This window comes from Diceros bicornis, chromosome 13 (assembly GCF_020826845.1).
Source record: "Diceros bicornis minor isolate mBicDic1 chromosome 13, mDicBic1.mat.cur, whole genome shotgun sequence".
In the NCBI taxonomy this organism is placed as follows: Eukaryota; Metazoa; Chordata; class Mammalia; order Perissodactyla; family Rhinocerotidae; genus Diceros; species Diceros bicornis.
In genome coordinates, this window is record NC_080752.1 from 31,469,368 (window position 1) to 31,495,544 (window position 26,177).

Below are 26,177 nucleotides of genomic sequence, written 5' to 3' on the forward strand. Positions count from 1 at the left end.
TGTGAAATGAACAGAAACTTTAAAAAAGTTTATGACTGGGGCTGGCCCAGCAATGTAGTGTTAAGTTCGCACGCTCCGCTTCTGCAGCCCGGGTTTGCTTGGGTTCGGATCCCAGGCGTGGACCTACACACTGCTTATCAAGCCATGCTGTGGTGGCGTCCCATATACAAAGTAGAGGAAGATTGGCAACAGATGTTAGCTCAGGGCCAATATTCCTCACCGAAAAAAAAAAGTTTATGACTTTCCTCCAGGCATATCTGTAAGCTTACTGAGATCCAAAATCATGCTATATATGTAGAAATACAGATAGGAAAAGGCTGTTGACTTTCAGGATCCTGTTTCTTTCTCCTCCCTTCCCCATCACTGGGGTCTAGGATGTTGACCTGGATTGAATGAGGCCCAGCTTGCATTACTGGAGCAGGCCCAGGCTCTGCTTAAGGTAGCAGGAAGCCTTGGAAAACTGTTATAGGAGAAAGAGGGGGAACCAGTCCCTCTTAATCTAATGAATTAAAAGAATATTTATGGGAAATATCTATTTGCTTTATTAGAGGAAAATGTTTAAGTAAACATTTCCTGCAAGCTATTGAATTTATATAATAACACATTGGTTTGGAATCAATAACTTTCAGTGTTTTCGCTGAAATGAAAGTTAAGCAGAGCGTGCTCCCAAAAACAGGCCATTGTTGCGGCTTTGGTGCCTTTGTATTGTTTCAAGGCAGGATATTGTGGCCAGCGGGATTGTTTTCTCTTTATCGGCAACTTAGAAATTGGCAAGAATGATGCCAAACTTAGTTATAAAAGAAGAGCTACTAATAGCTCCTTGTAGTTTTATAGAAATTTAACCTTTATAACATATTTCTGTTATTATTTGATCTTCACAAACTTATACATTAAAGAATACAAGTACTATTATTTCCATTTGATGGAAGAAGAAACTGAGTCCCAGCAAAGGTAATTGACTCCTGGGGGTCGACAGGGAGTTTGTGGAAGAGTTCAAGGACCCAGGGCTCCTTTACAGCCCAGGCCCTTTCCCAGAGATCACATTGCTGCTCTGGAAAGCACCCTTTCTTTTCCTCTCAGGAATGAAAGCACTTTCATGTCTGTGAGATAAATTAACCTTGCAACATCCCTCTGGGGCAAGCAGGGCAGGTGTGACAACCACTTCCCTTTTAGCCATGGAAAATGGAGTCACATGGGTTTGTTGGTTTTGTCAAAATCTCGCAGTCAGTATTGGCACCAAAGGTTGGCGCCCAGGCCTCACAACTCTAAGCCCGCTGCTTTTCCCACCAGACAGTCCTCTCAGAGGAGGGCTCGCGGAGCTTTCTGACATGGGAGACGGCTGTGAAGAGGTCTTACTTCTGAGAGAGAGCCTCGCTCTCCTGGCACCTGTACTGGGCCATGTGAATGGGCAGTTCTAGAGTCTCAATTGGACATGCAAGTCTCCAACCACACGATTACTGAGAAAAAGCAAAACGGGCAAAGCCAAATAGCTTATCAGCCTCTTTCTGGGAATGCCACCTGCCTGTTCGGATTTTGTGTCCCATAGCATCAGCAAGTAAAGTTTGTAGGATTGCTACACTACCGTTGTTTAAAATCAGTTGGCAAGACAAATTGAGGTGCCTCAATGAATAAGTTATATGAAGAGAGAAAAATTCTTAGGACTAAGCACAAGAAACAGTTTGCCACTTGTTTCTCTTTAAAAGGTAAAACACAGAGGTGAACAGTGTCTAACTTCAGTTTTATTTTAAAAAATTGAGTTCTGTGAGGAGCCTCGTTTTAATAATATTTCATGTGGTCACTTAACTCTCTAACCTCTCCCTTTCCGTGGAAGCCCATCTTGTATTCTTCCTAAGGGAGATCCTGAACCTAAAACTCTTCTCACTCTTCCCAGCTGAACGTGACAAAGCCAACTCTTCCCAGGTTTGGACCCTCAACACAATCTCTTGTACTTTCATAAAAACTCTTAGGACACAGATCTCAGGAAGAACTTGAAGATAGCTTTTCACCCTCTCAAATTACAGATGGAGAAATTGAGACCCAGTGAGGTTCTCACAGCTAGTTAGTGCAGAGCCAGCTCTAGACGCCAGGCCTCCTGGCTACAAATCTGGTATTGTCTTTGAGATGATGTCAGCAACTTGTGGGTACCTGTTCTTTGTCCTTTTAGGAGTGAGGGAGAGAAAAGTAAGTGGGGCCAGAGTCCTGACATTGTGTACATTTTCTCAGCATTCTTTATGTTGATTTTATCTGTTTATACGTCTGTTTCCACACTAGACTGAGCTCCTTGAGGACAAGGGACGAAGTCATGTTCATCTTGGTATTTTTAACTCCAAGCACTGTGCATGGAATGTAGCAAGCCCTCGAGGGCTTGTTGAGCTGAGCCAGTCTGTTCTGTGTGAAGGTCAGCTCGCCTGAGGAAGGAGGGGAGTGTGGCTCCTCTGAAGCACCTCCCGTCACCAGTCCTTCAGCAGTATCTCATCCAACAGTAAACCCATGCAAGACTGCTCCTCACCTGAAAACAAAGCAAGACCCCCCACCTCCCCAAAAGAACAAATAGGGAACCCGTCTGTAATTAGATTAGAGGGCAGTTGGTGAGATGAGAGAGAGAGAAAACTTTGATAGACACGTAGCCTTGGTTGATGCCAAAATTAATGTAACTTTGTTGGTTACAGTGAATTTTAAAAATTTCTCCAAATGCTTATATGTATGTTATTAATTATGATTGTTGTCACTGGGTTCCTTCTAAAGTCTGTGAGTTAAGAGAGAAAGAGAAATGAAATAAAGAGAATCTTCAGCACTGATTCTAACCTAGGGAAGAAATGGCTGCTTGCCATTCCTCTCGGCGAATCCTGCGAATGTGGATGTGTTCGGTTGCCTGCTGTCCAGCAAGCCCGAAAGAACTTGATTAGAAGAACACTTTGATCTAAACTTGTGGCCTTTTCTGAATCCTCCTTCAAAAAGGAACTAACTGTGCTGCCTCTGGCTGCTGCAAACAAAATGACTTCCACGCTGACCCGGACCAGTGATTGGTTTCTTCCCAGCCCGGGCACCCTTCTCTCCCACGTGTGTCTGAGGGGTGTGCGGGCTAGGGGACGAGCGAGCCGGGGAGCATGGACGCCCCCTCTCCTGGCATGGCTGTGGGTCAGCCTGGCTGAGGGCTGTCACCATCCTTACTAGAGTAGGTTCCTGAAACCTTTGCTTTTTGCCTTTTTACTTTAATCTGGAACACTTGAACAAAACAACAGACCAAATGGTGACTGAGTCCTGACCCTTCTCCAGGCCAGATGAACTCACCATCTTTCTGTCTCAAAATCTTCATTTGGGTTCAAACCCTCAGTCACACAGTGGAGCCCCTCCACTTGCTTGCCGGAGCAAGATTGCAAAGAGTTAACACTTTTGCTTTTTCAGAAAGTTATCTGTGAAGAGTATTAGTTGTTTAATAAAGCGTGCCTGCCCTCCAGATGAACCCGCCAGTGACTCTGCAGCTGGGGTCATTCCAAGTTCACGCGGTGGACTTTTGACTGCCTTCTGTGTCTGTGAAAACAGTCGGCAGCTCCTGCGGGGATCATTCATTCAGGCCTGTAACACAAAACTATTGCCAATGGGCACCTGCTGGGGCAGCTTCCCGGGAGGGCTGGGAGGGAAGATACCAAACTCATCAGGCATCTGCGGAGATAAGAGCAGCAGGGGATCCGCTGGGAGCCCGCTAATCGGGCCTGCACTTAGACCCCACTGCCTGGCCAACAGGCTGGTGTCAGAATGGATTAGGGAGCCCCCGTCAGGATAGGATGTGAGCTAATTAAAGGCAATTTACAAAGAGGAGTGGAAAGAGTGTGTGTGTGTGTGTGTGTGTGTGTGTGTAGGAGGAGGAGGAGGTGGAGGAGGAAAGAGGCTTGGAGCACATTCCCCAAATTTCCAGCACATTCTTTATTCCTCTCTTTTATCCCTCAAAACAGAAGACAACAAATTAAAGAGTCTGAACATTTGGTTATTTCTAATCTTAAATTGTCATTCATTCTGCCTGATACTATGTTGGTTTTAGCTGCTATTTTTATGGAATTACATATATCATCAAAGACATATTTTGCCACATTTTCCCTGGATACATCCTATTCTTGAAATACTGTAGGTCTATTGCTTGAATTTTGCTCTTTTCCCCCACTTTGACACATCTGGACAGTAAGTACCTGCTTGTGGTGTGTACTTGGAAAATCCACTTGCCAGCTGTAGAGGGTACTGCTGGGAGGATTAAATTAATTACTACACAGTAAGTGCTCTTAAATTATAGTTGCTGAGATGGTGGAGATGTGGTGTTAAGGTTTAAAATGTCAGGGCGTGCACTATCTTGAAAATACTGTAAAGTACTAGCATAATAATCCATCTTACAGTCACACACCTCAGAGAAAAAGTCACCTGAGTATGTCTGCCTTACCTGCTCTTTTGTTTGTTTATTTAGCCTGTATAACCCCCGCACCCCCACCAAGCAGTAAACTAACTTATTTATAGGGTACTTTTAAGTCTGTGGTCTTTTCTTAATCTGACTGGTAACGATACATTTCTTGAAAGCAGTTTTGTTCACACACAAACCCAAGCCTTTGTTATATCATTTCTGATACATTTCACATACGCTTGACTATGTGCAAAGAAACATTTAGATTAATCTTGTACTACATAGTAACAATCCTAGGAAATTCCAGTCAAAAGCCAACAACCTGTTTCCTTCATTCCAAACTGTTGGTATATCTGGCTCTGTCTGCGTTCTGATAAGGAGTAACCACAATGTTAATTTTGTATTTCCTTGCCTTTTGTCTCACATAATCTGTTGTCAGAGCTGACCAGGAGGCTGTGCACTGTCGTGCAATTTGTGAAATGGTTACCATGGAGTAATTAGCTTGACCATGTGGCATATGTTGGTGTATTCTTACTAGAAGTGTTTAAAATGTTAATTACGGGGCCGGCCCCGTGGCTTAGCAGCTAAGTGCGCGCGCGCTACTGGCGGCCCGGGTTCGGATCCCGGGCGCACACTGACGCACCGCTTCTCCAGCCGTGCTGAGGCCGCGTCCCACATACAGCAACTAGAAGGATGTGAAACTATGACATACAACTATCTACTGGGGCTTTGGGGAAAAAAAAGGAGGAGGATTGGCAATAGATGTTAGCTCAGAGCCGGTCTTCTTCAGCAAAAGAGGAGGATTAGCATGGATGTTAGCTCAGGGCTGATCTTCCTCAGAAAAAAAAAAAAAGAAAAAGTTAATTACGTTTATCTCTATTCCTCAGTATTGCTGTACAGAGAGCATGGGATGGACGCTGACACTGATGGCACAGTTGAAGAGTGTTTGGAATTGAAGCTACTAGCTGAATGGGTATCTTTAAAAGTGCTGCCAGCTAATGTCTACTGACTTCTTCGCCATGTGCTAGGTACTATTCTGAGTCTCACACGGATTGACTTGTTTAATCTTCCCAATAACCCTGCGAAGTGCTAGTCCCACTTTATGCATGAGGACATTGAGGCTCAGAGAAATTAAGTAACTTGCCCAAGGTTACAAAGAGAGCGGGAACCTAGGTTCTCTGATTCAGAGCCCATACTCTGAGCCCTGCTCAGTCAAAAGTTGCACCCTTTCTAGTGGGCTTCATTCTTGGACCCTTCTACAATGTCATATTTGCAGGAGTTAACCATGTAAGGCCACATTCTCAAGGGGCTGCAGAGAATTTGAGTCACAGTTGAGAGTCCTTTCCTGCAGTACCTCTGCTGTGTAATTAACTCTTTTGTAGCTGCTGCACCATCCAAGCCAAATTGTGTGGCTGAGAACCAGGAAATGCTCTAACCCTGTGTGAGACACTCAGCGAAGGCGTTTTAACTTTGTTCTAGCTCCACACGCAGAGCTGACTCATTATAGACCTATGTACAACAAGCATAACCTCATATTGACAAATCTATTATTTATTGTGCCCATACAATAAGTTCACAAGTGTGTATGAACAACTACAAATGCCAGGCTCTGTGCTAGGCACAGAGGAAGCAAACATGAATAAAACAAAGGTCTTTCCCCCTCAGGGTCACTGTCTAGCACGAGAGAAGGTCCTGTAAACAAATGCATGCAAGAAAGTGTTCCAGATGCTAGGACAGAGGTCTGTGCAGGTCCAGTGGGGCCATAAGGAGGAGGCAGACCTTTCTACGCTGGGCAAGGCCCGCACGGAGGAAGGAACAGATGCCTGTGCCCAATCTTGAAGTCCAAGGAGGTATTCGCCATGTGGACGGGAAATGGTGGGGACAGGAGTGCATGCAAGGGGCAGCCCCAGCAGGAGGGGCTCAGCAGTGTGGAGCAGCAGCACTTTGGGAGGCGGCTCAGTAGCACCAGCGCTTAGGCGGCAGGCCACTGGACAAGAAAGCATGCCACTCCATCAGCTGGTCTGCTGGGGAGGCCACTGGACAAGAAAGCATGCCACTCCATCAGCTGGTCTGCTGGGGAGGCCACTGCACAAGAAAGCGTGCCACTCCATCAGCTGGTCTGCTGGGGGGGCGACTGGCCGCCATTTTACATCCCTTTGTTTCCCCTTCTCTCCCCTTGACAACTGTAAGTGAATTTAAAGGGGAAGAGACCCAACTGAATTTTTCACTTTTTAAGCCTAACACAGTTGTCATGATGCGACCATAATCTGCACATATCAAGTGTTAACTTTTTTCAAGTATTTTTATGGGTAGAACAGTTACACCTTTAACAGAGGAGGCCAAAACAAAATCAACAGCCCCCACCCGCCCCGGACAAAAATAAACCTGACTTGCTTTTTATATGATTAGAGCTAAAACCAAATCGTGGCTTGTTCACAGCAGGTAGCTTGCAAGCCCAGCCAGACTGTTCTTTCCATAGTGACTCTGTCTAGTACTAAGTCACGGACTGCCTCCGGCGTTTCCAATTAACCTAATATCTCCATCTAGACATCGCAGAAAATCACTCTCCCTGAAGCCCAGAGCAAACAAACTCAGGGTCCTTATTCAAGGGAAAGGAGGCGTTGAGGCCTCACGTAAAGCACCTGGACTAGAGAGACAGGAAGAAGGGGGGCAGTGGGTTCATCCTTCAGCTCTGCTTTTCTGCACGACAGATGGAGTGTTTGCCATTGATTCCCAAACCACATTTTGGGAAATTATCTGAGCCCATTCAATCAGGCCGTTAAACTGTTTCACCATTCTCTTTAGACAAAGCTAAACTAGATATGACCTAAATTTGAGCGAGATGAGCACATATTGTATAGGAATGCGTTTCATAGTCTGTCTACCCCTGACCCTCCCATGCCCCATCCACTCCAATCAGTAAAATTTTCTCTGGAGGTCCCTCCTTTCTTGTTTCCACTCAAGGCAGGTAACAGTGTCCAAACTTTGATTTGGAATTTTCATTTTTCATGTGTGGATTCAGAGGGGACATTTATTTTGAGGTCAGTTAACGACTACCATTTTTCTGCCCGTGTTTAGACTGAGGCGAGGTAGTGGCCTCCTGCTGTTGACTTCCTGGAACTTGGAGCCTTAACGTTTTCCCTACACTCAAAATCACAGTGCTAGGTGGTGTCTGCCCCAGCACTGGAGGTGGGAGACAGATTGGGTCCTTGACTCCCAGGACTGAACTTGGGTTGGGCTACTTGGCAAACATGAGAAAGAAAACGTTCTTTGAGTAAATAAAACCTGATAAAATGGCCATGAGAGTGGACTCTCCTGTCCCTGCTTTCTCAGTGTGCTGTAGTGTGTGCTCTGTGGTGGTTTCACCACCCTCGTCACCCAGAACCTGAGCGTTTGTGGATCACCACTTATGTCCTGGACTTGGTGGACTGAGTCACTTTTATAGGATTTGGAGAAATTTGCATATAACGCAGAATGCTGTTTCTCTAAAATTTTCTTGGGTTCTAACCACATGGTTTATTGCTCTTTTCCATGGATCCTTTTCTATTCGGTGGGGAAAACATGGTTCTGCATTCAGAACTCACTGACCGTGTGAAGGCTCGCATCTCACTCCCTCATCTCTGACAGACGAATAGTTATAGAATGAGAGGTGTTCTATCTTTTGGTGGAAGTTAACCAATTTTGGGATGTTTGCACAATAGAGCCAACTGCTGAGTATATCCTCATGTGACTTCTCTCTCTACAAATATCTCCCAGCTTTAGTATGGCCCGACTAACCCCCTTCTGGATGCCTGTGCTCTGAGTCAGCACTGAAAGTTTGAACTGTGAAGAACTAATATTTGATCATTTCCTATGTGCTGGGCACAGTGCGAGGCACTGTGTACCGTTTTAACTCTTCTTCTCCATTCTCCTTTCTTCCAGTTGCCCAAATACCTTGGAGTCATCCTTGACTCCTTTCTGTCTTACCACATCTCCAATCCATCAGCACATCCAGTCAGCTGTACCACAATTTGAACATGCCCCTCCCGCCCACGGCTACCATGCTATCCAGTGACCATCCTTGGCCTGGGGTTGTAGCAGCCTTCTGCTTCCACCTTTGCACCCGCTTCTCACACCTGTTCTCAGTACAGCAACCAGAGCCCTTCTGTCAAAACATAACGCGGGTTGTGTCTTTCCTCAGCTCAAACCCCTCCAGTGGCTTCCATTTCGCTCCGACTAAAAAGTTAGTGTCTGTGCAGTGATTTAGAGGCGCATGTGGTCTACCTCCCCCAGTACTTTTCTGACCTCATCTCTAATCCCCTGACCAGTTGCCGCCTCACCTCCATCATACTGACCTTCTCGCTGTTTCTCAACTGTCTGCCTCAAAACTTCTGCCTCAGGGTCTCTGCACCAGCTAATCTCTCTTCCCAGGATGTTCTGTAGCCACATGGTTTTCACCTACACGTTCTTTATCCAAATGTTGCTTCATCACTGAGGCTCTTCCTGGCACCCCCTCCCCCATCTAAAATTGCAACCCTCCTCCAACAATACCTCTTATCCTCCTTCCCTGCTTTATTTTTTACTTAACATTTATTACTGCTTGCATCTTCTTTATTTATATTATTTATTATCTACACAACTAGAATATAAATCCCATCAGGGCCAAAAGTTTTGTCTGTTTTATTCACTGCTACATCACCAGCCCTTAGAACAGTGCCTGGCATGTAGTTGATGCTAAGGAAGTCTTTGTTGATAAGAGGGAAGAAAGGAAAGGAGTTAGGAACAGACAGACCCTAAGAGTTAGGCATTATCTCAGTTTACAGATAGGATGCTGAGGCTGCAGAAGTTGCCCAAGGTCACAGCTAATAAGTGAAGCCAGAATTTGAACCCAAATATGTGACCCCAGAGCTTCTCTGATTCCCACTTGACTATGCTGTTTTCCTATGGCTGCCTCAACCGTACTTATGGCTATTGTGTATATAGACTCTGTGAATTTGTATGCACATATATAGTAATAGGAACACATTAAAATGCCTTAAAGAGAATACTTGGCCAGAATCTCTTACTCTCCTCGATATCATCTGGCACTTAATACACGGAACAGATAAATAATTATCAGCAAAGTCCTAAACCAGATGCCCCTCAACATAGAAAAGTTATTAGCATACATAGCTAAAGAGATGAAAAAGAGCACATTTTTGGAAATAAAGACTTTCAAGTCAAACCAGTGAACAGTCTTTTTGGTCATTTATTCCCAAAGCTACTCTTGGTTCATTCTGGGCTCACTAGGGAGGCCAGCACTTGTCAGTTCCAGAGTTGGCACTGCCATATGTACATCCACACGCTGTGCCAGGCCCTGTCCCTCGCACTGGGGATACAAAGGTGGACAAGCCAGTCACGGTACTGAGCACAGCTTCAACAGGCTTCACTCCCCTTTGAACTTAAAGGGCCGCTGTCAGTGAATCTCTAGAGTGGTTGTTTTTAAAGGAACAGTCTCTCAATTTTATTTTCTCATCTTGTTCTTTGAAGTTCTGAAGTTGATTTTAAGTCCATTTTGCTCTCTTCTTTTGCTAACTGGGGAAGCTGTGGCACTTATCTGAAGATGAAGAGACCTCCAAGGCAGTAAATTCCTGTTTTCATGTCCCTCTGACCTTTTCGTAGACTGCAGCAGTCAGTGAAGACCCTTCTTGCCCATCAGCAAAGCCACAGGCACCCTGTGAAAAGAAACGATAGCTGTTCATTCCATCTCAGGAAATTTTTGCTGTCGTCTCCTACCTTTGCCTTGGACTTCGGATGGTTTTTGTTTTCTTCCCTAGATGCTGGGAAGATTCTTGGATACGACCTTCAGCTCTGTACCTGCAGCCCAGGAACAAATGATGCCTGGGCTCCCACTTGTCTGGGAGAGGTGCTAGGAAACCAGTCATCAACTGTCACTAAATATGTTTCCAGTTACATCCAAACATACGGGTGTTGAGGGACATCATTTTATGTTCTGATCCCTATCTTGTATTGCTTACTATAGATAGGTACCTGCCTTCAGAACCTTCAGCTAACAGTAAAATAAGCAGTGGTGGCAATAAGTGCAGAACACTTTTAAAAGATATGGCCGTAGAGAGAAGAAAATAGAAGAGCAATAGCTTGAATGGAAGGGAAAGTTGAAGCAAGGCATTTTGAAGATTGAGCAGATTCAATTAAATTTGTCAGTCTGAGGAAGAGGCCAGAAAGATTGAAGATATGGGAGAAAAGATGATAGAGCAATATCTAAGACAGGGTCTTATAAGAGCACAGAAGAAGGATCTAGAATTAGGAAATAAGCCATTTATTCAATTTAAGATGGACAAGAGGAAAGAATTTTTTTTTCCTTAGTAAGGTAGAATCTATCATTTCTGTGAAGTGGGGATGGGGTTAGGTGCTAAAGAGTTGAAAAGAAATACAAAGCAAATCTTTTTTTGCTCTAACAGTGGTCCAGGCACCGTCCTGGGTAGTGGGGGGCAAAGATGGACAGCCTTTCAGGGGCTCCCTGTCATCAGAGCATGGACTCCGAGCTTGCCAGCATTGCATGTAGTTGCCCGTCTAGCCTTGTGAAGAAAACTGAAATTCAAGACGTGGTTACCTTCTGAATTTAATTTTAATTTCATAAGCTGTGTCCTTAAACTTTTTAGAGTCAGACCTCTAAACCAGCAGTATCCAATTGAAATATAATGTGGGCCACATTTGTAATTTAAAATGTTCTGGTAGTTGCATTAAAAAAGGAAAAAGAAACGGATGAAATTATTTTTAATATTTTTATTTAACCCGTTATATTCGAGATATTATCATTTCAGTTTGCAATCAATATGTAAAAATAGTCAAGACGTTTTACATTCTTTTTTTTTTACCTTAAGTCTTAGAACTCCAGCATGTATTTTACACTCCCAGCATATCTTAATTTGTACTGATCACATTTTAAGTGCGCCATAGCATCCTCTGGCATGTGGTCACCTTATTGGACTGTTGAGCTCTGAGAGATGAGACTCCAGCCATGTGGTATGGACTTGTTTGGTGTGGTTGAAGAGCAGAGTTGCGAGTCTCGGTCTGACTGGGTGGTTGGAATACGCGGCTGTGGCGTCTCTGCACTACTTTCTAGTCAGCTTCCTGTGCTTGGCTGAGCGGTTCATTCCTAAGATTCCCCGGCTTCTGTGGAGGAAGAAAGGTGTTGACTAGAGAAAGGACCTTTATACGGTTTGCTTTTGCCTCCATCGTTGCAATGAAAAGTTTTCTACAAGATTCTAATAAATAGCTGTCCAAGTTATCTTTATTTTTTCCTTAGGTTATTTGTTTCCTTCCTTTTTTCCTCTTTTCCTGCCTGCTTGGCAAAATTTAGAAAACATTCTGTTTATGATGTGTTTTAATTTGGTGGTATTTCAAATACAGGCATAATGTTTATGAAGTAAATTTTTATTTTTAAAAATGAATTCTGCCTTTGGTGGCATGTTTAGAAAACAAGTTCCATAAACATTTTTTTAATTATGGAAGAATCAATCAGTAGAGTATTGTATAGTATATGTATAGTTTAAAGAACAATCAGATAAATACCAGGACCTACCATTCAGCTTAAACAATAGAACATATTAGAATATCATACTAACATAATAGAAAATACTGATACTTTTGAAACCTTCCTGATCACATTCCCTTTCTTCACTTCATACCCTAAGGTAATCTCTGTCCTGAATTTTGTATTATTCACACTTTATTTCTCTATATGACTTTACCATGTTTGTATCTGTCACCAAACAATGTACTTATAATTTTGCCTGTTTTGAACTTATATACAAAATCCTACTGAATATATCCTTGTGACCTTTTTCTAAAACTCAATATTACATTTTTGAGATCCATCCATGTTGATATGTGTATCTGTAGGTCGTTGGTTTTCACTGCTATATAGTATTCCATTGTGTGGATGCATCACAATTTATTTATTTTACTGTTAGACATTTGGGCTGTTCCAATGTTTTGCTGTTATGAATATGAATGCTGTTGCTACTAACATTCTTGTTCATGCTTCCTGGAGCACACGCACCAGAGTATCACCATTATATACTGAGGAGCAGGGTTAATGGGTTTTGTTTCTTGTCTTTTCTTTTTTTCTTCTCAGACAATGCAAGGTTCTTACAACACTTTGCCTCCATTTCCCCTCTCCTATCATCTTTGCTGTTGTTGTCATGTATTTTAGTTCTACATATATTATGTTTAACCCTCACAAAACATTAATTTTTTTGTGTTAAATGGTCAATATTCGTTTAGATCAATACACAAATTTGTCTTGGTTGTTGTCATTTATCCTTTTCTTTGCATATCCATGCTTCTGTCTGGGGTCATTTTCCTTCCACTAAAAACTTCCTTTTGTGGTTCTTCTAGCAATGAATTTTCTCTCTTTTTTCTGAAAACATCTTTATTTTTTCACTTATATTTTTGAAAGATATTTATACTGAATTTAGTATTCTGGATTGGCAAATTTCTTTTAGCCCTTTAATGATATCATTCTGTTGTTGTTCCATCATTTCCATTGAAAGAGCTGTTGATATTATTGTTGCCCCTCTGTAGGTGATATGTCTTTTTTCCTTTAACTGCTTTTAAGATTTACTCTTTGTCTTTAGTTTTTAATAATAATGTGCCTAGATATGGGTCTCCTGCTTGGGATTTATAGAATGTCTTGAATTTGTAGCTTGATGTCTTTTGACAATTTTGGAAAATTCATGACTAGTGTCACTTCACATATTACTTCTGCCCCTTTCTCTCTCTGTTTTCCTTCTGTGACTCCAATTACGTGGAAGTTGGACTTTTTTACCATGTCCCATAAGTCTCTGATGCTCTTTTCCACATTTTCACTCCTTTGTTTTTTCTTCATGCTTTGATCTGGATGTTTTCTGCCAACTTATTTTCTAGTTCACTAACCCTCTTTGGTGCTTTATCTACTCTGCTGTTTCAGCTATCTATTGAAATCTTAATTTCAGTTCTCTGGTAAAATTCTCCACCTTTTCATAAATGTTTTTGAATATTATCATGGTATTTTAAACTCTGAGTTTAATAAAGTGTCTGGATCACTGGTGAGTGATCTTCTCTGGGTTTTTTCCTTAGTTTTCAGTCATTTTGTTTGACAGACATATCTGGTACTTTTTATTGAATGCTGGACATTGTGTACGAGAAATTTTAGAGGCTCTGACTGATATTAGTTTTCTCCAGAAAGGATTTATATTTTTTCTTTCCTTCTACCTTCAAGTACCCAGTGCTTTGTTTTCCCCCCATGTGTACCTCCCCTGCAAAACTTGTTTTCTGAGCTTTTTATTTTTAGTAAGGGGTTTATAACAGCAAGAATTTCCCAGAGGGACTTGTATTTCAGTAAGGATCAAAGCCTGGTGTTTGACAAGAAGAGTCTTGAGGAAGGATTCTTATTTCAGGGATGGACAGTGGAAGGGGCTGTGTGTGGGAGGTAGAGAATATATCAGCCTCAACTCCTGAAATCCTAACAGAGGCTCTTAAGGAAACTTAGTCCTACAGAATCAGTTCTGTTTAGACAAGAATATGGGTGAATCTTTTTGATAAACCAAGGTTAATTAGCTCTTTTCTAAGTAGAAAGTACATTGAGCCAGAGCCCCTATTTTCCTATCTTTCTAGTAATTGAAGGTTTCTCTTAAAACCAACACACGACATCAGAATAGGTCCATTAAGTCACCTTTAGAAAGGGCAGCAATTGAGTTAAATGGATTGTATTTTCTTCCTCATTCCAGGACTTGTTTTTTAGGCCTGAAATCTGTTAACCTCAGGATGGCTAATTCAGCAGGCTTTAAAAACACCAGATCTGCAGGAAGTAGCTGGGTGTGCATTCTAGATGTCCTCTCCCAGGTCACCCTTTGTGGGGTTGAAAGATGCCAGAGGTAAGAATGCCTCGTGAGAGGCCACTAAGGAATCCAAGGAACGTCCCAGGCAAAACCAGAGGTTTCTGAGAAGTTTTTGGGAAATATAACTAAACTGCAATTTTATTTTTATTCCAGCCCATCTGAAGGGTGGAAACATTTGAGTCCATTTTAAAAAGAACCTTCTTTTGGCCTTTCATTTGAGCCTGGGATCAAGCCGGTCTCAGGAGAAATGAAACAGGACTTAATTTAAGTACCTTGAATCTGAGGTGCCTCCCATTCCCATCCTACCCGCAAAAGACAGGTTCAGCTTGCCTCGTTCTCCCAGATGCTAAAGACCCTTCCTAGTCTGTGGTCTTACCTAGCATTCATCGTACTTGCTGGGGAATAACTTCCCTGAACATTACCTAGAAGTGAAGTCTTGACCTTTGTATGTCTAGCTTTCCTCAAATGCAGGCTCTATCCCACCTGCCCCTATAAGAAGTTAGTTAGTAGTTAAGAAACTGTACCTTAGTTTCCACTGTGAATGCTGTATCACTCTGAGATGGGTGGGGGGGTGTTGGGAGAGCAGAGTGGCAAAGATGGAGGGAAGAGGAATGAAGACGGGACTGGACGAACTTGCACTGTCTTTTCTTACCCTAGCAGCATGGCTGGTTTTCGCGTAGTCTCTCCCCATAGTCCTCTTGTACTTTAACTCCCGTAAAACAGTCCCCGTGAGAGTAATAGCTTCTTTCTGGAGTTAGCTTGCTTGACCACACCAGCTCCAATGAAGCAAATCTTTTAGCTTTGATGCTCCACCTCCTTCAGCAAATCCTTCTGTCCCTGGAGAAAGAGCAGCCCTTTCTCCACAGGCAAGAGCTCTTGAAATCACTGGTCCCAATCCCCACCCCCGTTTGGCTTCCATCTTTCCTCCCACCCTAAGTGATACACACTAGTACTGTGATCTGCTGTGGTGTCACATGACCCACGTAATGGACGTTTGCAGAACCTCCTCTTTCTCTGGGGCCAGTTCAGGTTGTGAGAGTAATAGCTGTGGGGAAAGAAGGAAGGGGAGCCTGGGCTGCGTGGCCGAGGGCAAAGTCTGGGTGATGCAAAGGGATAAGGTGTCTGAGTTGGGGTGTTGTTAAAGAAAGGGGATTGGAGCCTGACCCTCTTTCTTGCCCAGGGATTTGCATGTAATTTTTCAGAAACTTTATCATTTGTATACTTCTCTCAGCTACCTTCCTTTGTCACTAGCACTGCTTGGGAAAGGAAAGATGTCTTTCCTGGTGTCTCTATAAGATTTTCACTGGCGTTCAGGAAGGAATTTTCCAGGGATACAATAACAAAAATTGTGGTTGGGTTCCCTCTCTAGATTACCTGGTATTGAATGTAGGTAGATACTTAGCTGACTTTTGTTGGAGATATTCGTGGTCTTTCTGTTTCTGTACACCGGGATTAATAACAGAGCCTACCTCACAGGGTTGTTGAGAGGATTAAACTAATTAAGTGATTTCACAGATGTGAAGCCCTTAGAACAATGCCTGATGCGTAGTAAACACTGTTGGCCAGGTTTACGATTCCAAAGTTACACTACGGTCTTCAGAGGTTGGAGGCTTTCTTTTACCTGTTCTGCCACATACTCACTTAAAAATTTATTTATTTTAAAAAACCAGTTGGGGACAGATTTCTTTTTAAAAAACCTCATCAAGATGTTTCAAACCCTTGAAACAGATCTGACTTTTTCCGTAAGAAGCTCAGTTTATTCTGGTGCCTTGCCTCTGTGATTGTTCTCTGTGATGTCACCCGTCTTCTTTCTTCCCAAGTTTTTGGCGTTAAAGAGAGTATATCTATTCGTTTGAAATACAGAGTAGTTTACAAGAATGAAGTCCTTGTGACTGGGAATGAGGTAAGCCCGAGCTTCTTTTCTATTGTGAAATGTTCCGTTTCATTTCTAAATTTCTGTATTTTGAGTTTTAGGTCTATTTATAATTGACTGCTTTGTGCTTTCCTTTGTTCCAGAACGGGTGTGAAGTGATTCCTGTATTGCAGGCTGAGACACGCAGGATTGAGTTGGGGAGAAAGAAGGAATGGAGCACTCACTAGAAGAAAGAATAGGATTTACAGTCACAGCCCTTGGCATTTACACATTGCTTTGTGGTTTTTTCCCCAAATACTGTTAGAACCAGGATCTCTTTGGATTAGCCCAGCGGCTCTGTGGGTGGTGTTCTTCCTGTTGTATGGATGAAGGCGCTGATCCCTGACGAGAGTGTGTGTGTCTTGCTTGTGTCCACCCGGCTGATACTAGTGACAGAGCTGGGGTCAGGACTCTGCCTTCCAAAGCCTGTGTGCTTTCCTGGAGTTGAAAGAGTTTATCCGCCAACTCGGGCGTTATGGTGTGACCCCCTCAGAGGGATTCTCTTCCACATCATAATCTGTCTCCTGACTCAGTACTGAGGCATGGGCCATTAGCCTTGTTAGCACGGCAAAACTGGAGGTCTGTCATGGAGTGGGAAGGCTTATTCCCCTTGACTAGCGCTAACTGTGCAAAAACCCACCTTCTGGCTTCTCTCTGCGTGCCTCAGGGGGTTTTCAGCAGTAGACAAGTGGAGGCCTGGCATCCTCAACACGATCCCCTGGCCCTTCTAGGGAGAAGCCTACAGAGAGGCCTCGCTGAGGAAGAGCTAAAAGGTGGGCCACCATCCCATCCACAGGATTTGCAGATTCATCCTGCCCACATGATTCTTTATAATTGGTATAGAGAAGACAGGACACTTGCCTGTTGTTGAAAATCAGTCTTCCTGATGCCCTCTGTGTGTGTGCTGCTTATCCTGTGCTTTAGCCTTGTAGCAAACTCGGCTAGTCTTTTGTAAAGAAAAAGCAAAATCCTGTTGTGAGAGTGCTTCAAACCACTCTAAGCTTCTAGATTAATCTGAAACAGCATCTGAGTTCACCACTGGGTCAGAGTTGCAGAATAGCAAGAGCGAGTTGCCAATTCATCAGGCGTGTGTCTTGGGCTAGTTAAGAACTGGGACAATCTTGAGGTCTGACTTTGTTGCTTGTGTTTAGACCTTGGATGCTGAGATAATTCTGGGTGGCTCTGGATAACTTTGTTTCTTAACTGAAAAGGAGTGTCTGTTGCCTGATAAGTGTTTATCCGTGAAATAGCAACATGGTGTGTGTCTTAGGGTAGGAGGGCTTTTAGATCTCCAGAGACCAAAAACACAGCAAGGTCATTGGCTTAGGCCTGTTACTGGAGTAGAATGTCAGTCCCAGCTTTAAAAAAACCTATTATTCTTATTTAGGGTCTCTCTTCTGGATTCTTGCCACTTTCTCTCTTTGCCTTAAGGGCTCTACATAATCATACCAAGTAGAACTGAAAACAGACAAACCTGCTCTGCTTTTAATGAATAGAGATCTGGGGTCCAGAAATACCTCTTTCCTGCCAAACCTCAACTTGTTCCCTGCCTTTTTTTTAATGCCCCTGCGCAGACCCCCAGCCCCCTCACCATTTGGCGGAGTGAGGACTGGCTGTTTGGTCTGCCCTGTGTCAGTGACAGATACCCACTGCTGGCTGGGTCACATTCTCCTTCAACTCTCTCCTGTTCACAAGTTATCACAAATGGGTTTTCAACATCAAGGCAAAACTCACACTCTGAGAATCATTTTTAACTGTGGCATTTTAACAATATGAAACAGAGTAAAGTAGTGAAGACCTTAGTTTTGAAGTGACTTAGGTCTGACATGACTTAAAGGAGGTTTTCATGCTAATATACCAGCAGAGTTGAAAATGACTCTGATTTAAGCCTCCAAACTACTTCTAAGAAACTTGTAAAAGTTGATGGGCTTATTGTGTGCCAGACACTCTGCCAAGCATTTTGCTTTATCTCCTTAACCCTTCAAAGCAACCCTTTAGAGTAGAGAGTATCTGTTTTGTTGCAGGTGGGTAAGCTGAGGTTCTGGAAAGTTAAGCAGCTTTCACCAGCTTTCACTATTTAGTAAGTGACAGAGTAAGAATTTGACTCCTTTGCCCCTGCCTTTTGACTATGTTATGGCAGCCCCCACCAACCTCATGTCAGCCTTCCTTACAGGCACAATGTGTAGCTGGGTATTCCGAATTTAAGGGTTCAAGTGTAGCTTATTGCAGGCAAGGCTGATCACAACTGGAGCCGTGCTGGTAGCTCAGACTTGCAGCTGTACAACTTGATAGCTGGAGGAGCACAAGACTCTCCCTCACACTGCAGAGTCCGTCACTTCTCTCCCTTTTCCTGTTATATGTGGTCCCATCCGCCCTGGTGACAGGAAAATACTGTCACCAGCAATTACTCAGTGGAGCAAGGATGTTAAAGAAGACGTTTCCATTACGTGAATAGCTATGAGAGAAGTTCACCCCAGAGAAGGGGAGGAATTCAGGGCCAGGCTCCTGTTACGCTGGCCAAATAGCTTTGGCATCCCATGCTTGCTGAATATCATAAGAGAGTCAGGAAAACTGATAGGACAGAACAGAGGGACACAGTGTGACTTTTTTCTCTTGCACCGTTTGTTCCAACATCGACTTGAATTTCGGTTTTATGAAATCAACTGTTCCCGAGCCCAGTCCCAAACCCGGGCTAATTTGTGTGGCTCCATTTCCGTAGACAACAGGATTATTTTTGGAAGGTGGGAGATGGACACGCAGTGTGTGATAGCCATGCAGTAGAACTGGCGTCTTGAAGTACTTCTGAGATTTTTACCCCCTTGTTGGAAATATGGCTTCATAGAAATTAACGACTTTGGGCTATGGCCAGAACTCACAAGTGCAGCGTGTGCTGGGCTTCCTTCAGTGAAAGAAGGGGGGCCATCACTCTTGTCTTTGCAAGTGTAATAGCAGGTTTTCTGAAGGACATTCTGTTCTTAGAACATTTCATCTTCGTTAGCTAGGACAGTATTCACTTGCAGCCTTAAGTTTTTTGTCGACTGAAATTGCTGCAAAATGAGCTATATTGACTTAAGTCTCTGCACATTCTCCCTCTGGTGTTGAGGTATTGCTTATACCAAGTGCAGTTATAAATTATCTACAAATAACCTTCCAATTGCTAGTGGCTTTCCCAGTGTGTGAGCCCAGCACATGCTCCCCTCCCTGGTGCTTTATGCCCCCTCTGCGGAAGCCTCCCCTTTACTGGGGATGCCCTGTGCCAGTGCTTTGCATGCACACTATCTCATTTAATCCTCACAATAGCCCTGCAGAATCTGATTATCCCCATTTTGTATATGAGGACATTGAAGTTCCGGTAACTCAATACTGTTTTTATTGAGTGCCTCGTATGTATCGGACTCTGTGCTAAGTGCTTTACATGTAGTATCTAATCCTTACAGCATCCTTATAGGTGGATACTCTGATTCCCATTCTGAAGATGAGGAAATGGAGGCTCACAGAGGTGAAGTTATTTGTCCATGACATCGTAGCTATTAAATGTTAGAGTCAGAATTCAAACTCAGGAGTGAATGTCTTTCCGTTAATGCCACAGACATAACCTCCTGGCTGAGGTCCTTCAAGGCAGGAGGCAGAAACTACTTCTGCTTTATGATTCTCATTCACTAGCCTGGCGCACAGTAGGGGTTCCATACATGTTTGACTGACTGGACGCAGAGCTGGACTGTGCTTGCTCATATCCTGATGATTTTCAGCCTTTGCCCCAGTGCCCCTGGGGTTAGTTTTCCCTTTGAATAATCTGAATATCTGCCTCCAGTCTTCATTTCCCATTTTGATCATCCATGAGCATGCCATGGAGCATCTGCTCTGAAATAATTTTAGAATAAATTTGCTTTTCACTGCATTTGGCTTTTCTTTTAAAAATACATGGGCAGAACATGGGGGCAAGTGGGGAAGGATGTCCTGCACCAGTCGCTCCCACGTGATGTTGTAGCTCTCTTGGGTATCTCTGCTCTGTTTTGACAGTCATCTTCAAAGTCAAGGACATGGGTGAAATAACACTTCCCAGCCTCAGAGAAGACCAGTGCCAGAGGGCACCCATAAAGAGTACTTACTGGAATCACCTCCCTCTCCAGCCCATGTTCGCACCCTATCTTTGGGGGAGAAATAAGATATGAGGTGTGATTTACTTTCCCACTGAGGTGGAGAATGAGAGATGTAATTAAGGACGACTAAGTGCTCCCACAGTGAGAGAAGGCCACAAGCTTTGTGGTGCCTTGGATTCAGTACTCAGAAGCCCAGTGGACTCGCCCAAAGCCCACCCTTTGATCACGGTACCCTTCATCTACCTGGCTTCGGTTTAGTTCCTATAAAATGTCTCTCTCATTAAAATCTGATTAACTTCTCATCTGTACGAGTTTGTTTGGATCACAGATTTCAACATCTTCCCAAGTTTTCTGAGTTCTCAAAGTCACCTTTCAAGGGGTGAAGACTTTTGTAATCATTTCCTGTAAATATCTTCGTATCCTTTACTTCTATTCACAAGTGACCAAGGACAGTCCCATTGGCTTGCACATTTTTGTATAGACAGAGAAGTGGGAATTCAGACGGAAGTCCTGGAGTAAGTTGAGTAGGTGTAGGCACCTCTCTATGGCAAAGGTGAGGTGCCTGAGAAGCACATGGAAGAATCCAGCATTTAGAGGCAGCAGTGATCTCTTGGGTCATCTTATCCTATCCTCCTGAGGTCAGTGTGGTGTTTTTGTACAGAGAACACCCAGTTGGTGCTGGGAGTGCCAAGGCTGCTGCGGCAGAATCAATTGGCAAGTAAGCTTTCGGTGTCAGCTCACTCGTAAACCTTGGATGTGAAACTTGTTTTATTGACAGGAGGTGAGGGGTGTTGAAGGCGAGGCGGTGGTATTAAGCAGTTTGCCTAGATTATTCTCCCGTATCCTCTTAGGGGGAAAAAGTATTATGGGATTTTTGAACTTCTTGCTAGTCAACTGCCAGAAGTAGGTAGACAGAACTTTAACTTAATATCTCTTCCAAGGAAATATCTCTCCTCAAGGAAAGTAAGAGTGTGAGAAAAATGAGAAGGACCTGAACAAAACCCCGAAAGTAGCCTGGGTGCTCCTGGACCTCTTCAGGGGAGCACGCGCCTCTGGAAGTGCTTACAATGTGCTCCTGAAGACAGCTCTCCCACTGCACCACCCTCTCACCTCTTCTGTGGCATCAGGGAGAGGCGTTTTTGTCCAGACCCTGAGTGGAGAACACTGTAGCCTACGTAATTCCGGAATATAGCAGGCACTCTTTTCTGGACCCTTTCCAAAAGCAAGGGTCTCATTTTCCTCTCCTCTCTTGATTCTCAGCTGCTTTCAGTTTGTGTCCCAGGCTTTATCATTGGCTGTTTCATGTATGGAATTATCTTCCTCAGTGAGACTCATCCTTGAGAATAGGTCCAAGGCTGCTATTTGTTTGTATCCTCAGCAGTACCTAAATCTGTACTGGGCCCAGAGTAAGTGCTTAATAAAGACATTCTAGCTTAGATCATAGATCACACACTGTCTGAGCTCGAAAGGATTTTGGAACCACCAAGCCCCACGTTCTAATTTTATAGATGGTACCACTCCAAAAACTCACTTAGGAGGCTGGTGTTTATCTGCTGGAAAGAGAGGGGTTTTTTTGCTTTTTTTTTTTCCCACGTTAAAGCCTAGTGTAAATGACCATAACTCTAAACCTTTGAAAGCCCTTCTTCAAATGGTACAGGATGTTCCTCCTTGGACTAGAAGCTGAGTAATAACAGTAAGAATGCTAACTCAATTCCATACCCTGAGCCATTGTCCCTAATCCTTCCAGCCACATGACAGCGTCAGTACGGTCACCATTCTCCAGGTGCCGAGAGGGAGGCTCAGCGGTAGGGCTCTTTGCTCAGAGTCATGTAGCTACTGACTCTGGTTGAGAGAGGACTAGAATCCAGTTTAGTCAGATGCCTAAGCTAGTGGCTCTCAAATGGGGTCCCTGACGAAAGCCCCCACTTAGTGATTCACAGTGCTGGCTTTACAACATCCCGTGGTGTCTCCATCCTAAAGGAAATTGTAAAATTAATTTTCACTAACTTTAGTTCTCTAATTAGGTAGGGAGTGACGGGGAAGGTAAGGCAAAAAGCAAATAATGATAGGGATTGCATTTCCAGAAAGGTCAGTAATCACTGCCTTAGATTGTAGAAGCACTGGCGTTCGGTGCAAGGAATGAGTGTTCCTGTATCCTGCTCCAGGAACCACTGCTTTATAAAGAATTGCTGTTTCTTCCTCTAGTCCTTCTGTGCCCAGAACTCACCTTCTCCTGTCACTAGTGTCAAGAAGCCTCAGGACTGATGGCTTCCAGGGCAGATCTGTGTAACCCCCTTGCCAAACCAGAATGAAACAGGCTACCCAGTGTACTGGGTCTTCAAGGCAGGCTATTTGCCTTGAATCTTTCCACTGAGCTCTATATCTAAATAACATTCCTGTGAGTTTTCTGAAAGGTTAGTCCTGGGTCATTGGCACTTAAACTACTTGTTTTGGTAGATCCTTCCTGAGAAGGTTAATTATATATTTGATATCCTTCCCTTTTTATGCCTGAATGATGAGGATAAGTACCCTGTGGTTTATTAACTGTCACTTTAAACCTTTTCAAATTGTCTTGTGACAAAACAGAGTTTTATGTCCTTTTTATCCCACTTTGATGGATGAGACAGCTTCTCTGGTTAAAGTATGCCAGGATAAATAAAATCTCTCTCTGATTTGTGGGGGCGGATCTTGCATGTGAAGTCATGAGTTCAAGTCTGCCACTTCCTAAGAAAGGGGACCTAACCTGTTAACCATTCCATGTACTTCATCTTTTCTTTTGACAAATGGAGCTGGGCACCTAAGCACTCGGTAATTGTTGAATAAGTGAAAGAAAAGGCATTGCTTTAGGGCAGTTGATGTCTCTAAAAATTTTGATAGCAAACCCTAAAGCAGCAATTTGCCACATTTCCTATTTGATATCCCACTGATTCTTAGAGCAAAGAGCCTCTGTCCTTACCATTATAGAATCCCAAAACTTGCCTCTCCTCTCCCAGGCCTTTAAAGGCATTTTGTTTATTAAAGGCATTTTGTTATGCCTTTAATATTTCTGTAAGTTTGCAATAGAATTGTGGAAGGTAAATGTCATTATAGACTTTTAGTAGTTGTTTTGCAGCTTTGCATCCACCAATGTAAGCATCCCACAATTGGTGTGTGTCCAACGCTTGAGAATCACCCTCTTGGGACACAGAGTATGTGTAATTCAGCAGTTAGTCTCGCTCTCAGTCGTTATTTACTGAATGCCAGCTAGGGAAGGTATCTATTTAAAATAATTAAAATAGTGAAAATAGTGCCAAGGTTTTAAAATTCTTTTCCTTCTGTTTTTAATTGATTCCAGTTTGCGGGGACATTATCCGATGGTTTAGGAAAGACGATGGACAATCGGCATCAGTCAGAGCGGGAGTACATCAGATACCATGCAGCCACAAGCGGGGAACACCTTGTAGCCGGCATCCATGGCCTGGCTCATGGTAAGTCACATGATAGCAGGCTCTAGAAGAATGGCTCTGCTGCCACAGTTCCTTGGAGGTGCTTTTTCACCCATCCAATAGCAAGTAGGAAAAAAAAAAGCTGACAACAGTGGAAATCCTGGCTTGGTATCTTGGTGGGCCTGATAGCCTTCCAAGCTCTATTTTATCCTTCTTGCAATTGAAATGTTACAGCCTGTGAGAACTCTTCATTCATTTTCAAAATGTTGTGCGCATTGCAGTTCCTTCCTGTTTTCTGGCTTCTGTTCCCGAGGTGTCATAACGTGTAATCCACTGAACCCCTTTTTAGAATACAGAAGTGCTGCTTCAAGACTTGCCTTCTGCTTACCGATCATTCCTTCCGTAGAAAGTGAAATGTGAAATTGGCTGCCAGGTTTGTGGCCCGTATGTTTTTGAGTCTTGTATAAATGCACATTCACAGGGATTGTAAATCCATGTGCCCAAGAGATATAGGTGATGGCATGAGTGTGTTAAGTCTCTGAATTTGTTTGATTTCTGACTTTTAATGCTTTAATTCTGACTGAATTGCCTTTTGTTGCATTTTTCTCACAACTTCTTAGTGAGGCATTCAAGGCCCTTGGAAATGTAAACCCAGCTGACTTTTCCAACCACAGCCACGCTGTACTTCAGCCACCCAGAGCTATGTACTGCTGCCCAGACATGCCTCCAAGTCCTTGCTCACTCACGTTCCTTCTGCCCTCCCCTCCTTTCAAAACCCTACTAAACCTGTAAGTCCCAACTCAAATGACATTTGCTCAGTTCTACTGTCCCCAGTTAGAATTAATGACGATTAGAGCACACATGGCAGTCTGGGTTGCATATGTAGCCAGCTGTGTGTCTTGCTTTCCTGATAGATTGTGAGGGCCAGGAGAGCAGAAAGACCATTTTGTGTTCACCTTTATGCTTGCAGTGCCTCACATGGTACCTGGCATATAGCTCATGCTTAGTAATGGTTAGTAAATTGAACTGTTTGTACCAGATTCTTAGGAATAGTCTGAAGCTATCAGAAGTTGTATCAAGACTGATCTAGTTTTGAGTATCTGCATTTGGAGGAAGAAAAAGGAATAAAGGAAGGAATAAAAGATCGTATTTCTCTTCGTGTTTAGGACACAATGTTTAGGATAGAGTTTTTGTTTATCAGCTTTCCTAATGGTGAGGGTTGGATCAATATGCCTTTGCTTTTCCTAAGCCTGCCCAACTGGAAAGGGAGCAGCCCCCAAGGAGACATCAAGCTAGAAGTAAAATTTGGCTGAACTTAATCTGTTTATGGACTTTAAAAGTTGATTGTTGAGCAATCATTTGGGGTTAAAGATTTAATCATTCTTTCTAGTAACTGTAATGATAGTGCATTGGATTATTAGAGGACTATTTTTTAATGACTATAAAATGCTTTGCTGTGTATAATTGCCTTTATCTCTCCAGCATCCTTGGGATGTGGAGAGAAAGCATGGCTGTCCTCACTTTTTAGACGGACATATCAGTGTGCTGAGAAAATGGGTGATTGGTTCAAGGTTGCAGAATCCCCTCCCACCAAGGATCATTCAGATAATATGTATAGCATCTCTAGGAGCCAGTTAGGCCAGTCTAAGACCAGGAACCAGTGGCCTTATCCAAGGAGGATCCTTTAAGTCCTGGGTTATATGAAAGCAGTAACCTAGAGTGAGATCCTTCCTTCAGGATGAAAGAACCCTTAAAAGATAATGAGAACCAGAATCCATTCAGTCTCCCTGGTTTAAAAACCGGGGCTCATGCTCAGTTCTCTCCGTAGGCCCTGCTTGACCCAGGGTCAGTCCTGGTATCTCTCTGCCGTGAAGTTTGTTCAGAAGGTTGGAAAGGCACATGGCCTCACTGGAGCAAACAGACCCAGAATCCAAAAGAAATGTTGTGAATTCTTAGTACATTCTCACCCAAGGAATTTCCTTTACCAATTTGTCTCACTAGAGCTGAAGAGTCTAGAGAGCTTCCTCACACCCCCACCGTCAAAGGGTAAACATCCTGTGAGTGTCCCTGGCACAAGTCCTGGAAATGCTCCCCAGACAGGGCCCTGCTTCTTCCGTGCAATGCCTATGTCCTCTCCAGCCTTTGCCAACTCTGGCACTTTTGAGGGTCTTTAAGGTCATAGCTGTCAACTTTCACGATGTTTGGAATGTCTTTTTGACCTAGGCTGGTCTTTTGGACCGACTCCATTGAGGTCTGGCTTGCTTTGTCAGCTTTTTGGGGTGCCTTTCATCAGCGCTTCATCATTTACTCTGATTGCCTATTCCTGACTTCAGCAAAGTGCACAGTAGCTTTGACCCCATTTCAAACATTTGGTGGTGTTGGCCGGTCACACAGTGTTCTTTGAAAACTGAGGATCTATATTTACTTATTTCTCTGCCCTATATTTTATGGGATCCCAACTTTCCCCAAGGGTCCTATTTGCTAATCTAT

The 26,177-nt window shown here is 43.4% G+C and overlaps 1 protein-coding gene across 6 annotated transcripts in view; it reads left to right on the plus strand.

Moving 5' to 3' along the window:
• The window catches only part of VPS13D (vacuolar protein sorting 13 homolog D), a 252,521-nt gene that overhangs the window by 179,150 nt on the left and 47,194 nt on the right, over positions 1-26,177 (plus strand). For all 6 annotated transcript variants that reach the window (XM_058552933.1, XM_058552934.1, XM_058552936.1 and 3 more), the window contains one exon: positions 23,597-23,729. In XM_058552933.1, the coding sequence (XP_058408916.1) occupies positions 23,597-23,729 (133 nt within the window). The remainder of the gene's footprint in view (positions 1-23,596; positions 23,730-26,177) is intronic.